This window comes from Sminthopsis crassicaudata, chromosome X (assembly GCF_048593235.1).
Source record: "Sminthopsis crassicaudata isolate SCR6 chromosome X, ASM4859323v1, whole genome shotgun sequence".
NCBI classification, from domain to species: Eukaryota; Metazoa; Chordata; class Mammalia; order Dasyuromorphia; family Dasyuridae; genus Sminthopsis; species Sminthopsis crassicaudata.
In genome coordinates this window covers 5,223,347-5,245,882 of record NC_133623.1, presented here as the reverse complement: position 1 = coordinate 5,245,882, position 22,536 = coordinate 5,223,347, and the positions used below count along the sequence as shown (strand labels likewise).

At 46.7% G+C, this 22,536-nt stretch overlaps 1 protein-coding gene across 5 annotated transcripts in view; it reads right to left on the bottom strand.

Annotated features, from left to right (window-relative positions):
• The window catches only part of RRAGB (Ras related GTP binding B), a 133,839-nt gene that overhangs the window by 7,542 nt on the left and 103,761 nt on the right, over positions 1 to 22,536 (bottom strand). For all 5 annotated transcript variants that reach the window (XM_074277119.1, XM_074277118.1, XM_074277120.1 and 2 more), the window contains 5 exons: positions 17,839 to 17,938; positions 14,393 to 14,459; positions 11,662 to 11,884; positions 6,351 to 6,446; positions 3,919 to 4,041 (listed from right to left, as the gene is read on the bottom strand). In XM_074277119.1, the coding sequence (XP_074133220.1) occupies positions 3,919 to 4,041; positions 6,351 to 6,446; positions 11,662 to 11,884; positions 14,393 to 14,459; positions 17,839 to 17,938 (609 nt within the window). The remainder of the gene's footprint in view (positions 1 to 3,918; positions 4,042 to 6,350; positions 6,447 to 11,661; positions 11,885 to 14,392; positions 14,460 to 17,838; positions 17,939 to 22,536) is intronic.

The window sequence follows — 22,536 nt, the reverse complement described above, 5'->3', positions numbered from 1 at the left end:
ATACTCTTCTCTTGGGATGTAATCACGATGCAAGACATATCATGTTGTTTAAAAGTTCTAGAGCCGCCCCAAAGAGAGCTATAGAGTCTGAATCTTCTCTTTAGTTGGGATTCTTGGCTAATGGGCGAGGGGGACAAAAATGGGAACTCATCCCAGTGAACAATCCTAATGGTTCCTTGGGAAATTAATAACTGTGTTTCTAAGAGATCTGAGCCCCTGAAACATAAAATGGTTTCTGTGACTCGGTTTATTTGCTTATATAGAGTAGCTATGGAAATTGCCTTTCATGAACAAGAAAAGTATCCTTTACTTATTAATGACTCTCCTGCTCCCCCCCACCCCCTGGCAGCTCTGACCTATCATGGACAGAGATCCACATCCCCTCCATAAAACCTGAACCCCAGGCAGGGAAGATTAAGACCCTGGCTATTACCTGCCACCCACTGAAGACGCAGCTCCACCCTCCACTAACCTCAGTTAGTACTTGTGGAAGTTCAAAGTAAAGCTCTAGTCTGGGAGGTCTGAAGTATTCGTATAGTTCAGCAACATTACAGGCCAAACAGGCAGGCTTTGGTGGGTTAGTCTGGGAGCTGGAGCCATTTTAAGATATTTCTTAGTGTTGATTCTAAATGACCAACTGATAAATCCTACCCATGGCTCCATTGGGCCCTGCTTGTACTTTGCACAAGCCTTTCAGTTCTCTTTATTCAAGGCCTCAAATCAGAAATTTCAAGCTGGAAGGGGCCCTGGAAATGTTCTTTAATAAATCTCACTCATTTTGCAAAGGGGAGAACCAAAGCCCAGACAGGCTGTGTGACTTGCTTCAGGTCACAAAAGTCGAAATGGCGGAGGTCAGATCTGAGTCCAGATTGGCGGATCCAAAGCAATGGAGCAGCTCCACTCCGATCCCTAAAATACACAGAATCTCGACCCTCTAGCAGCACATAACTGGCTAGCAGAAAGCCCAGGAAGGAAGGGCAGAGTGACAAAAGTCAAAGCCCCCATCCCAGAGCTGTGCCCCAATGAAGGGGGAGGGGAAGTATCCAAAGCCCTCCTTCCAGCCCCCTCTGCTTTGAGGGAGCGCGAAGCAGGTCAGAATGTTTTCAAAACCCAATTTTCCCTCGGCCAAGCATGCAGGCTTCTGGGAATCCCCGTTCCCCATAATTAAAAACAAGCATTCCCTAATCATTTCTATTCTGAGCAGAACTAGGAACAGGCCCAACTAGAGGCAGCTGGACAGTGCAGTGGGTAAAGCATTGGACCTTGGAGCCAGAAAAGAACTAGCTTGAAATCTTTCAGGACCCTGGCTGGGGTGATTCTAGGGAAGCATTTAACCTGCTACTGAAGCTCTAACTGTCTTGAATCGGAAGAGACCTTGGGGACCTTATTGAGTCTGATCTCCCCATCTCAGATCAGAAAATTGAGGCTTAACCAACTTGCCTAGACTGACATAGCCAATAAGTGGCAGAGGTGAGAACTGACCGCTGTTCTCTCTGACCCCAGGACCAAAGAGAAACTCATGGTCCAGTGGCGTCATGGCTTTGACCTAGGCAATGAAGACTTCAATTGACCACCATTTTGTGTCGATTTTTATTGCCAAAGAGCAGAATGAGAGGCAGAGGCCACGTGGAAGCTTTCTTGTGCACATTACGGGATCGGAGCTCATTCACAGGACAAGACTTAAAACCCACCAAGTATGTTCTAAAAAGCAAGAGGCAGTGCCAGTCGCTAAGTGGGCAAATAGCCTTGGTGAAGGCAAGCCACCGGACCCAAATGAACTCCATCCTCAGGTAATGGAAAGACTAACTGGCGACCCATGCCACCAGAGGCGGTCTCGGAAGAAGTAAGAAGCACACCGAGATGCGTAGATGATTGCAGAAGGGCAAAGGCCGGGATCTTCAAAGAGAAGAAAAGAACACGGCCTGCCTCTACAGATCAGTGATTGTGGCGATTCCTGGCACAACCCAGAATGTATTATTAAACATCGATTGTTAATAAATGTCTAGAGAAGGAAGCGGTGCTCACAAAAAGCCAGCCTGGCTATAGCAAAAACAAGTTATACCAGATGATCTATTTTTTTTTTTTTTTTTTTTGGACAAGGGCATTAAGGTAGTGTGAGGCACAGTGGGTAAGAGGGCAAGCCTTGGCGCCGGCGCCCCCGAGACCTAGGGGCCCACAGTGTCTCAGTCAACTCAGAGGCCTATCTATTAGTGTCAAGATAGGCCTGGATTGGATTGAATCTCCATTAGGAAGGAAAAGCCCCCCAAAATGATATCTCATAAAGTCTCTCCTCAGAGAGAGAGAAATGGAAGCCTGACAATAGTACCAGCAGCTGAACTAAGAACCAACAGAATAGCTCAATGTCAACTCTGGAGAGGTTCTAGTCCTTGCACCCGATGCAATTTAATGAAGTTGTGGGTAATTCATATGAAGCCACGGCTGGCTCACTCACCAAATCAGACATCGGATTAGAAAGAGCAGTTAACACACACCATGACTGAGGCAGGCTCCCAAAAGACTGCGCCAAATCAAATCAGATGATGTTTTACAGAGCTAAGTGTCAAGGATTCCCCATGGGTTCGAATAACCGATTTCCCAAGGACAATATAGGATTCGTCTCCAAAATCCCAAAGAGGTTTAGTGGACCACAAGCTCGGCCACGTTACATGTGGCAGCTGATTGAGCAAAAGCTAAAGACACAAGGAGGGCGAATGGAAATCTTCAAGCTGTCAAGTAAAAGAGGCAGTGGACCTGTTCTGTTGGACTAATGAGGGCATTACCCCTGACCTTGGGGATGCTTCCAAGTCCCTTTGGGGACTGCCCCCTGAAAAGACTGCTTGGATTTTCTGGAATTGGATTAAATGATCTCAAGGCTATTTTTTTATTTGGGAGTCCTACTGTTTCCAAAGTGAACTTGATGAAAATGCTAAACCCTAATCTTTTTGTCAAATGATTTCAGAAGATTTCATTTAAAATAGAGTTCCACCTACAGCCAAAAAAAAAAAAAATCAAATGAAGAATTCGTTGTTGTGCTTGAAGCGTGGAAACGCTTAATGAATGAAAAAGCACTTCCCAGAGGCTTTGGGCATTTCTTTGGTTAGAGCATCCCTCCTCATGGGGTTGGGCAGAAAAGACATTTGGCTCTTCAGCCATCCCAGAGCGTGTGGTGCTACTGGCTACCAGAACAAGTGACCTGCTTAGGCCAAACGAAGGGAAAGGAAGGCGCAGCTAGGCGCAAAATCTCAGAGGGACCTAGTCCAAAGAACTCCTCAATAAGAATGCCATCTTTCAAGTCACGGACGATCGGTCACCAGCTTGAAGCTCCGAGGGTGGCCCGTGCCCAAAGCAGCCGAGGCGGCTCCTTTCCCTTTGAAGCCCCGAATGATAAGGAAGATCCATGCCAAATTTGGACTCGGACTCTTTCAACTCTCACGCACTGCTACTGGCTCTACTCTCTAGGACAGTACAGTTCCGGTTCCACAAGAGAGCTCTTCAATTACCTGCAGTCCTCAGGCATGTTCTCTGCCCACTCCCAGGACAAGGAGTACATTCAGATTCTCCCACCATGTACTTTTTCATTTTCTTTTCTATTTTTTTTTTTCATGTACCTTTTCAAATAATGTGATCAAGCAAATTCTGGTAATTGAGTCCAAAAAAACTGAGGTTGAAACTCGCTTTACACCGCCCACTTTCCCAAAATGATCAGGTCTACAAAGTGAAGTACATTTTTACACCTAAAAGTATCGAATAATATCCCATTGCTACAGAAACCTTCGAAGAATAGCCATCGGGCCATTCCAGATGCCTCCACTTGGGAAACATTAGCCCGGAAGAAATGGCCACGTCCCATGAAGCCCCACGCACTCAAGCTGCCGCCCCAGCTGCTCCAAAACCTGCCCAACTCCCAAGAATTCTCACCAGGAAAGTAGCTCTTTCAAAGAGAAGCACCTCATCCGCCTCAATAATCTGAGCAAAATTTCTCAGGTTCATTTCCAACTGCTGAACGTTGGGGATGAGCTGGTAGACGATACTGGACCAAGCCTGCCAGGGGGGAGAGCAGAAGGAGGACTGTGAGATCCTGGGCTTGCCCTTGCGAAGACAGGCTTCAGGGAAACCCAAAGCCACTTTAGGGGGGCCATTTATTTGCAGAAAGACAACCATTGGGAGACAAAGTTTTGCAAATAGTTTACTGCAGAAACTCCGAGGAGCACGAAGCATTTTAATGTAACTAAACTCGTGGGAAGCTTTTCCACAAAGGTTTTCCCTCCTTGGCAAGGCCCTAGATGTGAAATTTCCTTTTTTCACTTAACTCTCTAATAAAGGCTCAGGATTTAGGGACCAAGCCAAAGGTCTACGGCAAGAAGGGGGTGAATGAATGGAAGTGAATGGAAATTAGCAATTGATTGTTACTCCAATTAAAACCTTTGTTAAATACAGGAATGCCTTCATTAACATTTGGAAGGGAAAAATCCAGGCCAGCACACGTCATTAAAATTCATCAAGCCCCTCAAGTTCCCTAGCAGTTGCCTTGGGGAAAGGAGCAAGCTGGGATGGGAAAGGCCTATGTGTGTGTGTGTGTGTGTGTGTGTGTGTGTGTGTGTGTGTGTGCACCCCTATGTATACATATGTATGTACAACCCCCCTCAGAAAGCCCCGCTTAACTCCAGTTTCCAATACCCTCCATGGGATCCCAGACAAGCCAGTTAAGCTCTCCAAGCTTCCCTGCCACCGTGCCCCTTGTTCCTCTCACTGTGGACTTCCCTGGGAGAACAAGTTTCATCCCACCAAGGTGCCAACTATCCTCAGCTCAGAGAACTAATTTCTCTCCCAGCTAGAGGGGCTGGAGCCCAGGTCAGGGAGCCTTCAGTCTCCATTTGCTGCCAGGAAGATCCTTATCAAAATAAGTCTAAACAAAACCTGCAATTCAATCTGATTTGGAAAGCCTTTACAGATTCAGGCAAGACTCCAGAAGGGAGAGGGGAATGGAAGGAAGGGAACCTACTATGTGTCAAATACTGTGCTGATAATTTTCCAAATATGAGCTCATTTGATCTTCACAAACCTGAGAGGAAAGAGCCCCATTTTATAGTTGAAGAAACTGGAACAAATACTGCTTAAGTCACTTGCCCAGGGGCACACTACTAGTAAGTGATGGGAGGCTGCATTTAAACTCAGGCCTTCATGACTGCGGCCAGGACTCTCTCCACTGCAGTACCTCCACACTACCAGAAGTCAACTGAGGGTAAGCATCAAAAACACTACTAGGAAGTTGTTGAAGTAACCTGGGATGCTTAATTTTCACACTAGCCAAAACTTAGACAAGATTTTCATTCTGTTAATCTCCTTCCATGATTGAGATACCCAATTAAAACTGAGAGAATCTGGAGAGAAAGTGAAGAGGGAGGGAAACTGTTAAGCTGTGTTTCTTTTAAGATTATCACTTTTAGAGATTATGGCCCCTTTTCTGATCTCAAAGATCAGGATCTCCCAGGCTCCAAGAGCCATTTTAAGACAGAACCCATCCTCCCAGGATAAGAGAAGCAATACTATTCAGGCTAATCAACTGCTATAGAAATTCTAAATTCTCATTCAATTGAGGAATCTTGGTCTGATCAGCTCAGGCTGTCCCAGTCCCCACCAAGATACCCAATATAACAGCTTCCCTCAACTAAGGTCTTTCCAGATGGTCCTAGGTAGTAGCTTGCTTAGCTGCCAACACCCTTCTGCCCACTGAGAAAGCATTCTCAGTGTAAAACTCCATTTCCTTAATAGGTCTTTGCCACTATAGAAGTCAGTCTCTTGGCAAACTGATTTCTATCCAACAATAAACTTTCATTTTGCAATTAATAATTCAGGAATGAGTGAATTCTTTCACTCTAAACCTGCGGGTGATTTAAAGGGGATAGTTAACAACTCTCTTCCTGCCACAAACCTCCTAATCACCAGGAATTGAGAGCATTCAAACCACATCAAAAGTACCCATGTTAGAGAGTGTTTCATTCACTCTGTTAATCTCTTTCCATGACTTAGCTACCCATTTTAAACTGAGAGAACTTGGGGAGAAAGTACCCATCTTAAAGAGTGTTTCATTCACTCTGTTAATCTCTTTCCATGGTTTAGAGATACCCATTTTAAACTGAGAGAACTTGGGGAGAAAGTATCCATGTTAGAGAGTGTTTCATTCACTCTGTTAAGTCTCTTTCCATGGTTTAGAGATACCTATTTTAAATTGAGAGAACTTGGGGAGAAAGTATCCATCTTAGAGAGTACTTCATTACTTCTGTTAGTCTCTTTCCATGATTTAGAGATACTTATTTTAAATTGAGAGACGTTGGAGAGAAAGTACTGACCTTATAAAGCGTTTCATCCCAGATGGAGGTTCGAAAACAAGCACATTCCAATGGACGGGACAGCCGTCTCAGGTCCTCCTCTCGTTCCTTAAAAATCTGAAGAAAAAACCAAAGGCCAAAGGGTTTGACCAACAAGTAACTGTGCCCGCCTTTCCTTGGGGAAACTAAGTGAAGGTCTGATTGTTGGGCCGGCATCTTGTCACCAGCTGGTTTTCCTTCTGAAGGGAGACCATAGGTGGGTACTTGAATGTACTCTCTCTAGGGGTAACCCAGATGTTATTGGTGAGGACTGAAGTCCAACAGAGTTCGGAGAGCTCCTGGGATTGCCTGACCTTTATGGGAGATGTAAGGAACATATGACTTGACATCCTTCCATACACAGAACACAATACACCAACACATCCTTTGTCCCGTGATGTAACTAGGAACATCTGTGCCTGAAGCAAACAGCAGGAAACATGGCTTTGATTGGTTTGGAGTTGGGGAATGGGGATGGGGGTGTAAGAGAGCCCAGGACACTGTGAAATGGCGGGAGGAAGAGTCATTAACCAATGATGTGTTTTAAGTTTTAATGTCCCTAAATTCCCAATCCCAAGGCACTACTCCAATGAGTCCCAACGGGCTCAGCAGTGCCTTACCTCGACAAAAGCAAAGTTCGATTACAGTCTGTAATTTCTGAGCGCAGCCTACCTTGGCTGGAGAAATGATAAAGGAGTAAGGGAGGCTTGTTGCCTCCGCTCTTACAGCACTGGATCAGCCCAAGGATTGAAACCTCATTTCTCCTTCAGGATGGCATCAGGTAAAGCAATCTGAGCTCTCGCCTAACTCCAAAATCATCAAGCAAACCAAGGGAGACTTTCTCCCCCATCTTTGTGTTTCTTCAGGACTGTCCCTTGGGCAATCACGACACAGTAAACTTTATTTGTCCAAAGTTTTACATAAAGACCAAACAAGACAACAGAGGAGCCAGAGGTCTAATGGCTAAGGGCAGACAAGAATCTTATTGAGGACTTCTGCTGTGGGCCCATTCTGGGAAGAGCCTCCAAACGATCCAAGAGGAGCGCCGGCTTCTCACCTAAGCCTGACGGCACCCTCAACGGGGAAACTTCTGGAAGAGAGACTGCAGCAGTAGGAAAGCCAAATAATTGAGCTGGAATGGCCAACCAAGCCAAGGAAAGGAGTTGGGACAAAGAGCAAGGGCTCTAGTCCCAGGCAAGTACCTTCCACCACCTGAGTGTCCAATTTCTCAGTCACAGGAAGGACTAGATGGTGGACCTCTGAGGTCTGCTGTGGCTCCAACAATATGAGATCCCCCAGATGTGTTGTCCAAAAGCACATTTAACAAACCATTGGAACAATGAAGTAAGTTTCTTCAACCATACTGTTTATAACCTTTGCTCCCTTCCTCCCTACTAACAATCAGGGTGATTTTTCGCAATCCCTCTTTGATCCTAAAAGAGGGAAAAGGATCCACAATCTACAAAAATGCTCGTAGCGACAAGAAACTGGAAACTAAGTGGATGTCCCAAAGTTGAGAAATGGCTGAAGAAGTTATGGTCCAGGAGATCATTATATACTTCAACAAAAATACTATATGATGATCAATTCTGATGGACGTGGACATCTTCAACAATGAGATGAGCAGTCATGAACTGAACCAGCTACACCCAGCGAAAGAACTCTGGGAGATGACTATGAACCACTACATAGAATTCCCAATCCTTCTATTTTTATCCACCTGCATTTTGGATTTCCTTCACAGGCTAAATGTCCACTATTTCAAAGTCTGATTCTTTTTGTACAGCAAAATAACTGTTTGGACATGTATACATATATTGTATTTAACTTATACTTTAACATATTTAACAGGTATTGGTCAACTGCCATCTGGGGGAAGGGGTGGGGGAAAGGAGGGGAAAAGTTGGAACAAAAGGTTTTGCAATTGTCAGTGCTGAAAAATTACCTATGCATAAATTTCTTGTAAAAAAAAAAAATTAAAATTAAAAACAATAAATAAATAAATGAATAAATAAATAAATAAATAAAAAGAAGTTATGGTCTATGAATGTGATGGAAGAGTATTGTTTTGTAACAAACAATTGGCAGAATGATTTCAGAAAGGCCTGGAGAGACCTATGTGAACTGATGCTGAGTGAAGTGAGCAGGACCAGGAGATCATTGTACACGGCAACAACAAGATTACGCGATGATTAATTCTGATGGATATGGCTCTTTTCAACAGTGAGATGATTCAAGTCAATTCCAATACTCTTTTCACCTTTTCTTGTTTATTTTTTTCTTTCATGTGTTTTTCCCCGCTTTGGTTTGATTTTTCTTGCATGACATGACAAATGTGGAAATATGTTTAGAGGAATTTTAAATTGGAAAAAAAAAAAAAAAAAGAAAAGAAATGATGAGCAGCATGATTTCGGAAAAGCCTGGAAAAGCTTTCATAAACTGATGCCGAGGGAAGCGAGCAGAACCAGGAAATCATTAAACACGGCAACAACAAGATTATGTGATGACATGGCTCTTTTCAACAGTGTGGTGATTCAAGGCGATTCCAATACTATTTTCACCTTTTTTTTGGTTTATTTTTTTCTTTCATGTGTTTTGTTCCTTCCTTTGGTCTGATTTTTCTTGCATGACATGACAAATATGGAAATATGTTTAGAGGAATTGCATATTGCTTGCTACCTTGGGGAAGGGGGAAGTCAGAGAGGGAAGAAGAAAAATCTAAAACACAAAGTCTTACAAAAATGATACTGAAATCTTAGCATATATCTGGAAAATAAAATACTATTAAAACTTTTTTCAAAATTTTAAATTGGAAAAAAAAAAAAAAGGAAAAAAATGATGAACAGGCTGAGTTTAGAAAAACTGATGCCAAGGGAAGCAAGCAGAACCAGGAGATCATTAAACACAGCAACAACAAGATTATGTGATGATTAAATATGAACAACTTAGTTCTTCTCAGCAACGTGGTGATCCGAGACAGTTCCCATAGACTTGGAATGGAAAAAGGCATCTGCATCTGGAGAAGGAGCTACAGAGATTGGATGAGGATTGAAGCTGACTATTTTTCACCTTTTATTTCCCTTTCTTGTGGTTTTTCCCTTTTGTTCTGATTTTTCTTTCATAAATATGACTAATATGGAAAAGTGTTTAAAATGACTGCGTATGGCCAATATAATATTGCTTGCCGTCTTGGGGAAGCAAGAAGGAAGGGAGGAAGGGAGAAAAAAAAATTCAGAACTCAAAATCTTATATAAGTGAACGTTGACAACTATCTTTATATGTAATTGGAAAAAATAAAGAAGTGACCTGTCCAAGGTCATACAGTTCATGCCAGTATAACTTCTGGAAAACAAATCCCAATATTACACAAAAGTTGCTATTGGGCCACTGGTCCCAGAAGTGCCTTTTCCTTCTGAAACCGGAAGAATACACGATCCTGATGTGAGAGTGAATGGTCTTGAGAAAAAGAGGCAATGGCAGGGCTTCAGACCTAGGCCTCAGCACAGGTCCCAGGAGGACCTGGAACCAAGGGCAAGAAGGCCAGGCTCAGCTACGGGGGCTAAGATAACAAGGGTTTTCAGAAGTGCACCACCCAGCAGAGAGGGAAGCAGCTTGAACTCTGCCAACAGCTCCAGCCCTGCCAGCTGCAGGCCCTGTCAGCTTCTCGGGACCAGCCAGCTTCTTGGGTCCTGCCAGCAGCTCCGGCCCTGCAAGCGACTCTGCTTCTGGCACTGCATGGGGCCTACCAAGCGCTCCGGCCTATGGGAAGTGTCGGTTCCTAAGCTCCCTGGGAGCTGCTCTGATTAGAAAAGGTAGTTTAGCCACCAGGGTCCTTCTCATGGCTGCCAGCCCTGGACCAAAATGACTCTGACTCACAATATGATCATCAGAGGGGTTCTGGGATGCAAGAAACCCCTTTGGAAGTTGGGGGTTGGCAGCCAAATGGGAGGTGCTTGTTGCTCTTTTCTGGCCTGGACAGCAGACTGCGGATTGAACTTCTGGCTCTACTCTCTAAAAATATAAGGGAGCCATAGAATGTCCTCTGAAGGAAAGGAAAAGGGAAGGCACCAAACACCTTTAAAGAGCTAAAATGAGCCAGTCACTGTGCAGGGAGTTTTTCAGAAATATACCTTCATTTGATCCTCACAACACCTGGGGGAGGGGGACGGGGGAGACAAGGGGGAGGGAATAGGAGAGGAAAGGGAAAGACAGGAGGGACAGAGGTGGGAACTGGAAGGGGAAACAGAGGGGAAGAGAGAAGGACAGAACAGGGGACAAGAGTGGAGAAGGAGGGACAGGAAAGGACAGGGAGGGGAGAGGGAGGGATAGAAGGGGACAGAGAGGGGAGAGGGAAGGACAGGAGAGAACAGGGAGAAAAAGAGAGGAGGAAGGAAGAGGGAGGGATGGGAGGGGACAAGGAAAGAGGAAGAGGAGGGTGAGAGGCAGGAAGGGAAGAGGGACGGAAAGGGGAGAGGGAGAGAGAGGAGGAGAGAGGGTAAAGAAGGGGACAGGGAAAGACAAAGTAGAGGGTGAGGGAGGGACAGGAAAGTGAAGGAGGGATAGGAGGAGGGAGGGAGGGGAACAAGAGAGGGGACGGGACAGGAGGGGGAGTGAGAAAAAAGAAGAGAGAAGGAAGGACAGGAGGGAGAGGGAGGGATAGGAAGAGGACTGGGAGGGACAAAAAGGGGAGTGGGAGGGACAGGAAGGGGAGAGGGAGGGACAGGAAGAAGGGAGGAAAATAGAGAAAGGAAAGGGAGTGGAGAGGGAGGGAGAAAGGGAAGGGAGATACCAGAGGCCTGCTTATAGTATTATCTGCCTTGACTGTTGGGCCCATTTTACAAGACAAAATCCAAGCAAAGCCTCCATTCCCGATGTGGTGGAACACTTGGTCCAGCTTCCAACTAAAACACTCATTTGAGAACTTGGCTGTAAATTAAACTTTGCTGTGGCCTCAGAATACAAGCAACAAACCAGTTACCTCAATTCAAACCGTGACCCAAACAACCCCAGGGAAACAGCAGAAACCTCTCTCCTCCTGGGGCAGGGTTCTAGGTTCTAGGCCTTAAATCCTGTGCCCCCACAGGCCCCAAGCCCATAGGAAGTAAATAGTCTGCAGACAGGAAATGAGGGGCCTTCCAGGTAAGTAAGTGTTATTTGGCACCACCATATGGCTGGGCTGTATAACTGCCCCCCTTCCCTCTGACCACAAAGGAGCCCAAAGTCTATCCCATTGCCCGTGAAAGAGGGGGAGCCGAGGGCCCCGGGCCTAGCAGCCACCACCGCGACCTCTTACCAGGTCCCGTTGATCCTCCTGAACAAGGTCCATTTTGTGCACCAGGCAAAAGATCTTGGCGTCAGGAGAGTTCTGAAGGATGGCCTCCAGGCAGGACTGGTAGTAGTGCATGTCCTTCTCCAGCTCGCGGCTTTCCACGTCAAACACATAAATCAGAACCTCCACATTGCGGAAAATATTGTCCCGTTGACTGGTAAAATAGTTCTCCATGAAGGTGTCCTGGCTGGGGAAAGCACACAGAGAAGATCAATGGCCTTGTGCTGCCGGCCTCCCATTTACACCCTTTAATTATTTCACTTTCACACCAGCCATTTTCAGGAAGTGTCTTGGGGGAGAGGGATAGAGGAAAGGGGGGGGGGGTCTCAAGTCTGACTCTAAGATCACAGTTGAGACTTCTTGCTAGAATAAAAGTCACAAAGGAAAGAGTTCAAGTCAAAACGTGAGAGAAGCTGCGGAGCCTCAGGCAGGTCATCCCAGCTCCCTCTTTAAGGTGAAGGCTTCCCACTGACTCAGGCCGGCACTGGGCCCAGTGGAGTACAGGAGGCACATCTCTGACCTGAACCCCACACCTTCCGGTAGCACATTAACATTCACGTCTGTTTCATGGAATATGGGGTGGGTACTTCCCTATTTTAAATGATTCTAGCAGTTTCAAGTCTTGCCATTTGGGGTTTCAGGACAAACTGTACACCGTCTGTCCTATTTAATGGATGCAAGTCCTTGATCCAACATTCAACTCTTTCCACGGGACAAGATGAAGCTATTACAAAAATGGGCTTGGTAACACGGCTCCCGAGACCGCACCGCAGGGGACTGCTTGGATTGAGCAAACCCTCGCAGTCTGGCAAAGCCAGTCTGCTCATCGTGCCCCAAACAGCCGACTGTCCTTCCTAAACAGCGCTACAGCGGATGAAGCAATGGGTTGGGAACCAGGAAGATGTCCGTTCAAATCCAGGCTCGGATACTGACTAGCCAGTCAACTCTGGGAAAGTCTGCTTCAGTTTCTTCAATTGGAAAAAAGGGAAAATAATGGTATGGTGTTTTGGAGATCAAATGAGTTGAAATTTAAGTGTTTAGCACAGTGCCTGGCACATGGTAAGCACTATCAAAAAGCTTATTTCCCTTCTGTCACTCAAGGAAGCTTGTCGCAGAAAGGAAACATGTTCCTTTGAGAAAAAAGGCAATATGTGTAAGGTAGCAAAATATGTGACGTGAAGAGTGGGCGCCTCGAGCTTCCAAGAAGGGAAAGATCTGTGTGGGTGGGAAGAGTTAGAAAGCCTCGGGGAAGAAAGGATGGGTAGATTTTTCTGAATGAACCGAGTACTACGAGCAGTAGGGATAACCACTAGGAGGACCAGCCTGATTGCAAATGCAATGTGAAAAATTAGTCATGTTTGTAGCCTCCTTTTGTGGAAAAGGAAGTTTAAAGTGGTTGGAAGAGAGTATAAATGTTTCTAGGCTACTGGTTAGGCCCAAAATGCATATCCTACCATTGGGCCAGAAGAGTAAGAAACAGATCAGAGAACGTGGGAATTCTGGGAAGTAGCGCCCTAGCAGACTCTCAACCAAAGCTGAGATTTTCCACAAAGGTGCTCCCAACTCCGGGCCTGTGGGTTTTTGGAGGGATGGAGGTCTAGAGCCCATCTTCCTACTAATGCTGCAAAGGACTCCCAGCTCCCAGCTGCTAAATCAAATCCTGTGCCCATCGATGTTCTCCAGCACAGAGAACTTCCCCCGTACCCATGTTTCAGACATTACACCAAGAGCCCTTTAACAGGGTTAAAGAACTTCTGGCTTGGATCTCTTTTCCTCTGCTTGCTATCTGTTCAACTCTGTTGCTCGTTTTGCTCTTTGTTATTTCATGCAAGTCTTTCGGTGCTTTTTTGAGATCAGTGAGCCTAGCATTTCGTGTATCCCAATAGTACTCCATCACCACATGATAATAATAACAATAATGCTACATAATAATAATATCCCACAGCTCGTTCAGCCATTCCGCAACCGATGAGCGTCCCTGCAATTTTTGCTCCTTTGCCACCACAAAGAAAGCTGCTAGAAACATTTTAGAAGGTAGGGATTCATTTCCTTTTCCCCTAAGCAGCTTTGGAACCAGACTCAGGGTATTATGGGTAGTTTAATAACTCTTTATTAGATTGTTCTGACCATGGTTGGAGCAGTCCCCAATTCCTGTGGGAGTTGGTTCCTGATCTTGGGCATTTGGGTCAGTCTCCTGGGGCTTCTGGATTGGGAACATCTATGAAATATCGGATACTAAGACTCTCTTCCTGACCCTCTACCTCCCCCCCACCCCAACAAAAGTCAACAAAATTTAAATAGATGATGTGATTCCAGACAGAGAAAGGAGGAGGAAATTAATGGCTTCAGGTAGATGTGACAACTTCAAGCTCATAAAGCTACCAAGCCAAAGGCTGGTTCTCAACCACCGGGCCAGGGAGGAAGCGTAGCCCTGCTGGGAGCAGAGAGTGCTCAAAATAGCTTAGAACACCCAGCCCAGGGCAAGTGGGAGGCCCTGCCTTTCAGCCGGTCACCCAACTGAGCGTGCGCCCCAGGACCACGCTGACCCTCATGACACCGCAGGGGAACGCCAACAGGTTTGGGGTCAGGAAGACCTCTGGCTGGGGAAACTGAGACCGGGTCTCTGCTGAGACAGAGCCTATGGCTGTGCTTTCCCCCTACTGGTCTGGTACTGGAGAAAGCAAACGATACCTACCCACCACAATCCCAGAGATTCAGTACCAGGTTTCCAAGAAATCGAACATGAGAATGTTCCACATCAACTGGAAAAGAAATAGAAGGGCATTAGAAACACTGCAAGAAAAGGCAGACCTTCCAACAAAGCCGGTGCTGGTCACTGACCACAAAACCCTCCTGTGTGGCCCAGAAGGGAGCCTGCCTTTGGGGAGCCCAAGCAGAATGCATGTTGGCACAGGGCCAGGACCCGCGACAAGCCGGGTCTGTTTCCCAAGCCTCAGGACGGCCATGAATAGGGCTCTCCGCCCCCCCGGCTGGCCACTAAGGGTCCGGCAAGACTACTTACTGAAGGGCACATGTGTGTGTCTGTGTGCCTGTGTACCTGGATGTGTGTGAGCATGGCTAGCCAGACTTGCTATCCACAATCCTCCTTAGGTGCCCTACGAGGAGGGCACCGAAGGCCCCAATCTTACATGTGAGGAAATCAAGACTCCGAGAAGGAAGTGACTTGCCATGCTCACACGGCTAATAAGTGCAGGAGGTAGGATTTGAACCCAGGCCTTCCTCAGGCTGAGTTCAGCACTTTGAATGCTTAAGGTAAAGGAGTCAGATTTTCAAGGTCATGTAAGCTGGTCCAAGATCCTTTGTAGGTCAGTGTCAGGATTATGAGCCAGAGCCCCTTGCTCCCCCTTCACAGTCATGCCTCCATTTCCATGTTCCAATGTAACCGATGAGCGGCTGAGGTGAGGGCTGCTCCCAGCGCCATAGCCAGACTTTCCCTCTGCTGCCACGTCTCAACAGTCACTCCTCCTTGGAGGGTAATGTTGGCACGCCAGCCACTGCCCCCCCCCCCCCACTGACTTGCCCGCCTTTCTCTCTCCTATAGCCGCTTTCTTCACATGAGGGGTCTCCACCAGGACATCCCAAGCCTCCTCTATCCATTTCCTCAACCTCCTCCTCTGGTCCACCACAGCCGCACACAGAAACAGTCACAGCCTTGATCTTGCCGCCAGCCAAGCATGGTCCTCATTCCGTGTTCCCTAAGCATGGGAGTCCTTTGTCTCTTAACTTTTTGTGGCCAAGGACTCTCCTGGCAATCTGAAAAGTCTGAGGACCATCTTGGCAGGAAAAGGGTTTGAAATGCCTAAAATCCAACCTCTGGGATTACCAAGGACACCAATTCCACCACGACCCCATTGTGGTTACACTGACCCAGGTGCTCACCACTTCCTGTTTCCCAAGCTTTTCAGATGCTACTCTCTCCTGGTTCTTCCTCCCCCCTCTCCTTTACTGTGCTCTCAGCCAAGTCCCGTACACTAACCTGAAGCGGTCCTCTGTTCTCCACCTTCTCTTCTCCTCCCTGTATACTATCTTCCTTGGCGACCTCATAAGCTCCCATGGGCCCAGTTATTATCTCTTGATGTACAGAGGTCATGTTATAGCCAGTCCTAACTCGCACCATCTACCTTTTAGACATCACAAACGGGAGGCCCCATAAGCATCTAAAACTGAACTCATTCTCTTTCTGCCCAAACTTCTTCCCTGTCCATGGTGCCGGCATCCTTCCAGTCACCCCGGCTTGTCAGTTCCTTACTGCCACTGCCCAGGTAAAACCGCTCCTTCTCCATTCACACACCGCTGCCCCAGGATGGTCCCCACCTCACTTCCAGCCTACTATAATAGAATTCTGGCTGCTCTTCCAATTTTAGTCTCTTTCCACTCCAATCCATTCTCCATTCGGCAGCCTAAGCGACTGCTCTAAAGCCCTTGCTACTCAATGAGTTACGACCGAAAGGCCTTTGCAAACGCACTGGCCTTGACACTCTCTCTTTATCTCAGATTCCCTTGACACCTTAGTGCCAATCTCTCCTCCTATACCTCAAACCTCAGATATTTCCTAGCTGGAAGATTTTGGACAAGTCATTCAGTCTGCCTCAGTTTCTTCTGTAAGATGGAGGCAATAATCACATCCACCTCCCAGGGTTGTCATAAGGACAAAATGAGATAATATTTGTAAAGCTCTTAGCACAGAGCCTGCGCAGGGGAGGTGCTTAATAAATGCCAGGTTCCTTCTTTCCCTCCTTTTGGTTGAGGATGGATTGTACCTACCAAAGGTCAGAAAAATAAACTTGTCAGGAGACAAAGATTGTTAAATCCTCTGAAAACAGAAGGGAGGGAGAAAGCTCTCTAGTCTCTAAGCCAGATTTCCAATACCAGCCGAAGCAGCAGGATTTGAATCTGGGTCTTCCGGATGGCCAGCCCTGATTCTCTTATGTCAAAATTCCCCTCTTCATTGCAGGAGCGTTGTGACAGGTGAGAGTGTCTAGGATGTTTTAAGGCTTACAATGGATTAAAAAGGCAGGGACGGGTGCTCTTAACACTAGGGCACCTCCCTGAGGGCCAAAGCACCTCCAAGACAGCCCCCGGCTTCCAGGCTATTACCAGGGAAGGAAAGCAGAAGGAAAGAGCTCCAGAAAGAAAGAAAAAAGGAAAGGCTACTTAGCAAAGAAGAGGATTTTCAAGCTGCTAGATGTATCTAAATGTTACCACAGTGCCACAGCCATCTGGCAACAAGGTGGCCCAGGAGCTAGGTGACTAAGAAGTCACCTTCCCAGAGCTCTCCAAACTTCCAGACCTTCCCAGGCAACAGGTGACGGTGTATTCCCGGCCTCCCCACACCCAGCTCCATTGGAAACTTTCAGATATGTGTCTTATAAAGAAGAAAAGCCAGAGCAAGAAATAGTCATCCCCAGGGCCTAGAGAAGAATCAAAATTGTGTTTAGATCAGGTCAGGTTGGATCAGGGTGAGCATGTGGCCAGAAGGCTCCAAGGCCAAGAAGCCTGGGGCTACCAGACCGGGCAACTAAACAGGAGGAAGGGAGGGAGGCCGGCCACGGGGGGACCTTCTAGTGAACAGCCAATGCTACCATTAGCTACAAGTATGTGTGGCTAGCCTACCATGGTTTCCCACTCTGGTGGTCCCTAAAGCTACTCAGTGCTAGTGATAGGGTCCAAGTGGATAGGTAGAGTCCAGCTGCTCTCTACCCATTCACTGACACTTCCCAAAGCAATTCCTGATTCTAGAAAGCAGTCAGTTCTTTCTCCCTTACAGCAATGGTGAGGCCTATAGAAGGAGCTCTTAAAAGAACAAGGTTCATGACAAGGTCAGCCCGATCTGCCCGTCGGTACCTGCTCTCTCCAATACTGGAGCGTGGGAAGCCCAGCAGCCTCTGCTGATGAGCGCCCCTGTGCCAGGCCCCTGTCTGGCATTTCTGCCAATTACAGCCTCCTCAGTGACCATGCTCTGCAACTGTCTGGCTGACTGAGAAATAAGGCCTGGGTTTGGAAGAAATAGCCCTCTAAAAACATGTGCCCCTCATCAGACCAACTAGGGAAATCCCATTGCCAGGGGATGTTTGGGAAAACCGAAGCTTTGAGATGGGAGGTGCAGGAGAAGGAACTTACTTGTGGCACCAAGGCGGCGGGTATCTCGTGCGATATAATTCGCAAAGATGATCGATCGCATACTGGTCTTGCCAGACCCGCTTTTACCCATCAATAGCACCTGTTTCAAAGTAAAAGAAAACAAAGTGGTCACTTAAAGCAACTCACAAACACACGTGTCCCCATTTCCCTCCCAGTGGATGTTTTATTGAAACGACGGCTGTAACTGGAAGCCAGACACGCTGGCGGACAAGGGGCACTCATGCGAGCCTTCATTCGGAGCAGGGAACCTTCGATCCGAAGGCGTGCTCTAGGCCGAGGAGGGCCTCTGGAATTATGGGAGCTGGCTACCTTCCTGTCTTTGTCCTTTTCCCATACTACATTGTGATAGTAGTTCATTTCTTGGAATCTTAATGTATACGGGACATTGTATGAAGGACTAGAGGGAAAACAGTCACTGAAAGACAAAACTGGGAAACTCATATTCACAGCTGAATGCAAGGGGCTTGAGAGGTTCCCTCTTTAGCCCTAGTGTACTCCACCCTTCTCCAACTACCTATCCCTGGGGAGCTTCACGAGTGTCTCACCCTTTCACTTGTGTCTAGTTAGATTCTGATAAAGCTGGGACATCAGGACAGAGGGCAGGCTCCGGAAACAAAATGCAAACAAGTTGCAACTATCAGAAGACTTCTTCTTGAACCCGTGTAAAATCTGTAGCAGAGCTCCGAGCTTCTGAATTAACCGGGTGGTTAAGAACTACAGCGCCATGGGCGCTTCCTGACTCAGTGATTCCACTGGCCACAGAGAAGAGGGCAGTTGTTTAAGAGAGACAGAAAGAGGCAGAGAGAGATGCAGAGAGTAAGACAGAGCCAGAGCTAGATTGTGACAGAGAAGAGACAGACTCAGAGAGTGAAACCGAGTCATAGAATGAGACTGAGTGATACAGAAAAGAGACAGTGAGGCAGACATAGAGAATGAGATAGAGACACGGAGAGACAGAGACAGAGCCACAGTGAGACAGACAAAAAACCAGAGTGAGAAAGAGAGTGATTCAGAGAGCCAGAGCCAGGGGGATATGAATAAGTATTGAAAGCAAGGATTTGGGGATTTAATATTTAGATAAACAGCTTCTGTCAGAAATGCTAGGCCATCTTTTTAAGCTCTTGATGTTAAGGGCAGCAAGCATGCTTTTCCCCCCTCAATATCTCTTAATCCTTGGGAGCAGCTAGCTGGCGCAGTGGATAGAGCACCAGCCCTGAATTCAGAAGGACCCGAGTTCAAATCGGGCCTCAGACACTTAACACTTCCTAGCTGTGTGACCCTGGGCAAGTCACTTAACCCCAGCCTCAAAAAAAAAAAAAAAAAAAAAAATCTCTTAATCCCACTGCCACAGAGTCACAGAGACAAAGACAGTCAGAGAGTAAGACAGAGAGACAAAGTCAGAGAGTGACAGAGAGTGATTCCAAGAGCCAGAGCCAGAGTGAGACAAAAAGAAAGAGTTGGAGTGAGGCAGAGAAGAGGCAGTGAGACAGAGAAACAAAGTCAAAGAGTGAGAGACAGTGTGACAGAGTAGGAGTGAGAGAGAACCAGAGAGAGACAAAAAGAGAGTCAGACAATTCTGATGGACGAGGCCCTCTTCAACAATGAGATGAACCAAATCAGTTCCAATAGAGCAGTAAGGAATGGAACCAGCGACACCCAGAGAAAGAACTCTGGGAGATGAGTGTGAACCACTACATAGAATTCCCAATCCCTCAATTTTTGGCCGCCTGCATTTTGGATTTCCTTCACAGGCTAATTGTGCACTGTTTCAGTCCGACTGTTTGGACATGTATACATATGTTGTATTTAACATATACTTTAACGGATTTAACATGTATTGGTCAACCTGCCATCTGGGGGGGGCGGGAAGGAGGGGAAAAATTAGAACAAAAGGTTTGGCAATTGTCAATGTTGTAAAATTACCCATGCATATATCTGGTAAATAAAAACTAATAAATAAAAAAAACTAAATAAATAAATAGTCAGAGAGTGAGACAGAGTGAGACCAAGAGAGAACCAAAGAGAGACAAAAAGAGAAAGTCAGAGAGGGAGACAGAGAGACAGAGACAAAGTCAGAGAGTGAGACAGAGACAGTGAGACCAAGAAAGACCCAGAGACAAAAAGAGAGCGAGACAGAGACAGAGATGAAACAGAGAGTGAGAATGAGAGACAGAGTCAGAGAATGAGACAAAGAGACAGTCACAGAGACAGAGAAGAGAGTGATACAGAAAGAAAGTCAGTGAGAGAGTGAGACAGACTGTCAATGAGACAGAGAGACCAAGAGAGAATCAGAGTGAAACAAAGAGTCAGACAGTGTGAGAGAGGCAGTCAGAGAGTAAGATAGAGAAAGACAGTCAGTGAGACAGTCTCAGAGTGAGACAGAGAGACAGTAAGACAGAGAAAAAGTCAGAGAGTGAGACAGAGCCTGAGAGAAAGAACCAGAGTGAGGGAAAAAGAGAGTCACAGAGCGAGAGACTGTCAGAGTGACACAGAGAAAGAGTCAGAGGGAGAGACTGTCAGAGTGAGGCAGTGTCAGAGAGTGAGACAGAGAGTCACAGTGAGATAGTCACAGAGTGAAACAGAGAGAGTCAGAGTGAGAAAAAGACAATCGGAGAGTGAGAGACTGTCAGAGTGAGACTGTCAGTGAGACAGAGAGATAGTCCCAGAATGAGACAAAGAAGAGACAATGAGAGAGAGAATGAAACAGAGACAAAGTCAGAGTGAGAAAGACAGACAGACAGTCACAGAGTGAGACAGTGAGACAGACTCAGAGTGAGACAGAGCGAGACAGACACAGTTGAAACAAATACAAAATTAAATAATACCCAAAGAGAGAAACTGCTGCTCTCTCTTCCTTGTGCTAACATAAAATGACTGGAGCTTGGTTGCCACCTGTGGTTATTAAAACATCAGTGACGCCCGCTTACGCAAAAGAGGGGAGATACAAGGTCCCCTCTCTAGGCAGGAGGAGAAAAAGGGTGCTGAAGGCTCTTGGAGGTTAGTATCTGTTCTTTCCCCCTGCCTTGCCTGTGGTCGTCAGCTAAGACCGGCCGTGACCAGCGCCTTAGCCGACACACTTCCTGGTTTTGCTGACTTGTTTTTTTTTCCCTTTTCCCTTTTTAATTCTTTATAACACGGTGTGATTCTCCGGCTAGGAGAAGGGGAGTGCCGGAGTTGGAAAGGAAGGTGATATAAAACCAAAAGCTACCAGTAATTTTTTTTTTTTTAAAGAAAAGTTTGCTGAATGATAGTAACAGAAATCCATTTGACTTGGAAGAAGTCAGGCAGGTGACCAACTTAAGGCCACCACTGTCCATGCTATTCTACGTATCTTCTCTGTAGTCTCAATTGGTTTTCTTAGAGTCACTAATACACAAGAATAAAAGAGTTCAAGGGGGAAGGATTGGAGCATGTGCAAAAGCCAGGAGCGAGCCAGCCCGAGTTTCAGATCAGAGCCCAGTGTAATCACTAGAGCTACCTGGGCCGTGGCCGGCCTGCAGAGACAAGCAAGCTCCCTGGTACTAAAGAGACACCACTTGAGTGAAGGTTTATGTCCACGGGGAGGGAATTTATGCCCCCCCCCCCTCTACAAAATTCAGATGGAAACCAGTCCTGGGGAGGAGACTAAAGATGGCTGGCCTCCAAGCTCCCTGCACCCCGGACAGTGCCCTTGTACATACAGGACAGTTTACCACTCATAGAACAAAGAAACCCATCACTTCCTCCATCTGGGACTCAGTTCCCCAATCTGCACAACTGGAGAGTGGGATGCTAAAATCCTACCCCCAGGCAAACACACAATTTTATGGCCTTGCTTCTAACAAGGGATTATTCAAACGACATTCAATCTCCAAAGGCAAAGTACAGACTTTCTGGTTGTAAAAACTGGAAGAGGAACATTAAAAATGGCATGGGATAGTCAAGGGTTTCAGAGTCTACATTAATCTGGTAAAAACCATTGTCCCTGCGAGAGAAGCGGGCCTTTTCTGAGGAGCAGGTGGGGGAGAGGTCTAGGACACCAACGTGGGGTTTTTTCTTCCCCAAATCACAAGTAATGTCTGTGAAAGATAAGCCTCTGCACATTCCCTCCCCCACCAGAGTAAGATTGGCAACTTTTGCACACTGGGAAGATAACGGAAGTGCTCAGTTTTGTTTGGAAATCTCACGAGCCTCCTTCCTTCCTCCCAGATCCCCAGGACCCAGAATCCAGCCGGGTCGTCCGGCGCAGCGTACAGGCGCCAGAACGACCTGCAGGGGGTTGCCGATGCAGCTGTGGCTGCCCCACCTTGGCCGGCTCAGAGAAAGGCACCTTCCCGGATCCTGCCCACCTTCTCCCCGGGAGGTAAGAACCAAACTGGCAGCACCGGCCACACGGGGGCAGATGGGCTTTGCTTAGCTCTGTAGGGGTGCTCCTTTTCTTTTGGGGGGAAAGAGGGTGGGATGGAGGAAAAAGAAGCAACTGATGACTAGAAAAAATTGAGTTAAAAAAAACCCTTTTTTTTCCCCCCAAGGGCCTTCTCCCTAGGACCCTAATAGATGATTGAGACCACATCCAATGGCATTTCCTTCAAGGTAAACCCCACTGTGAACTCCACCACCACTACCATTTATTACCCGTGCATCAATCCCATTGCAATATATATTCAATGCAAGGCGATCCCCATTGCAATATATATT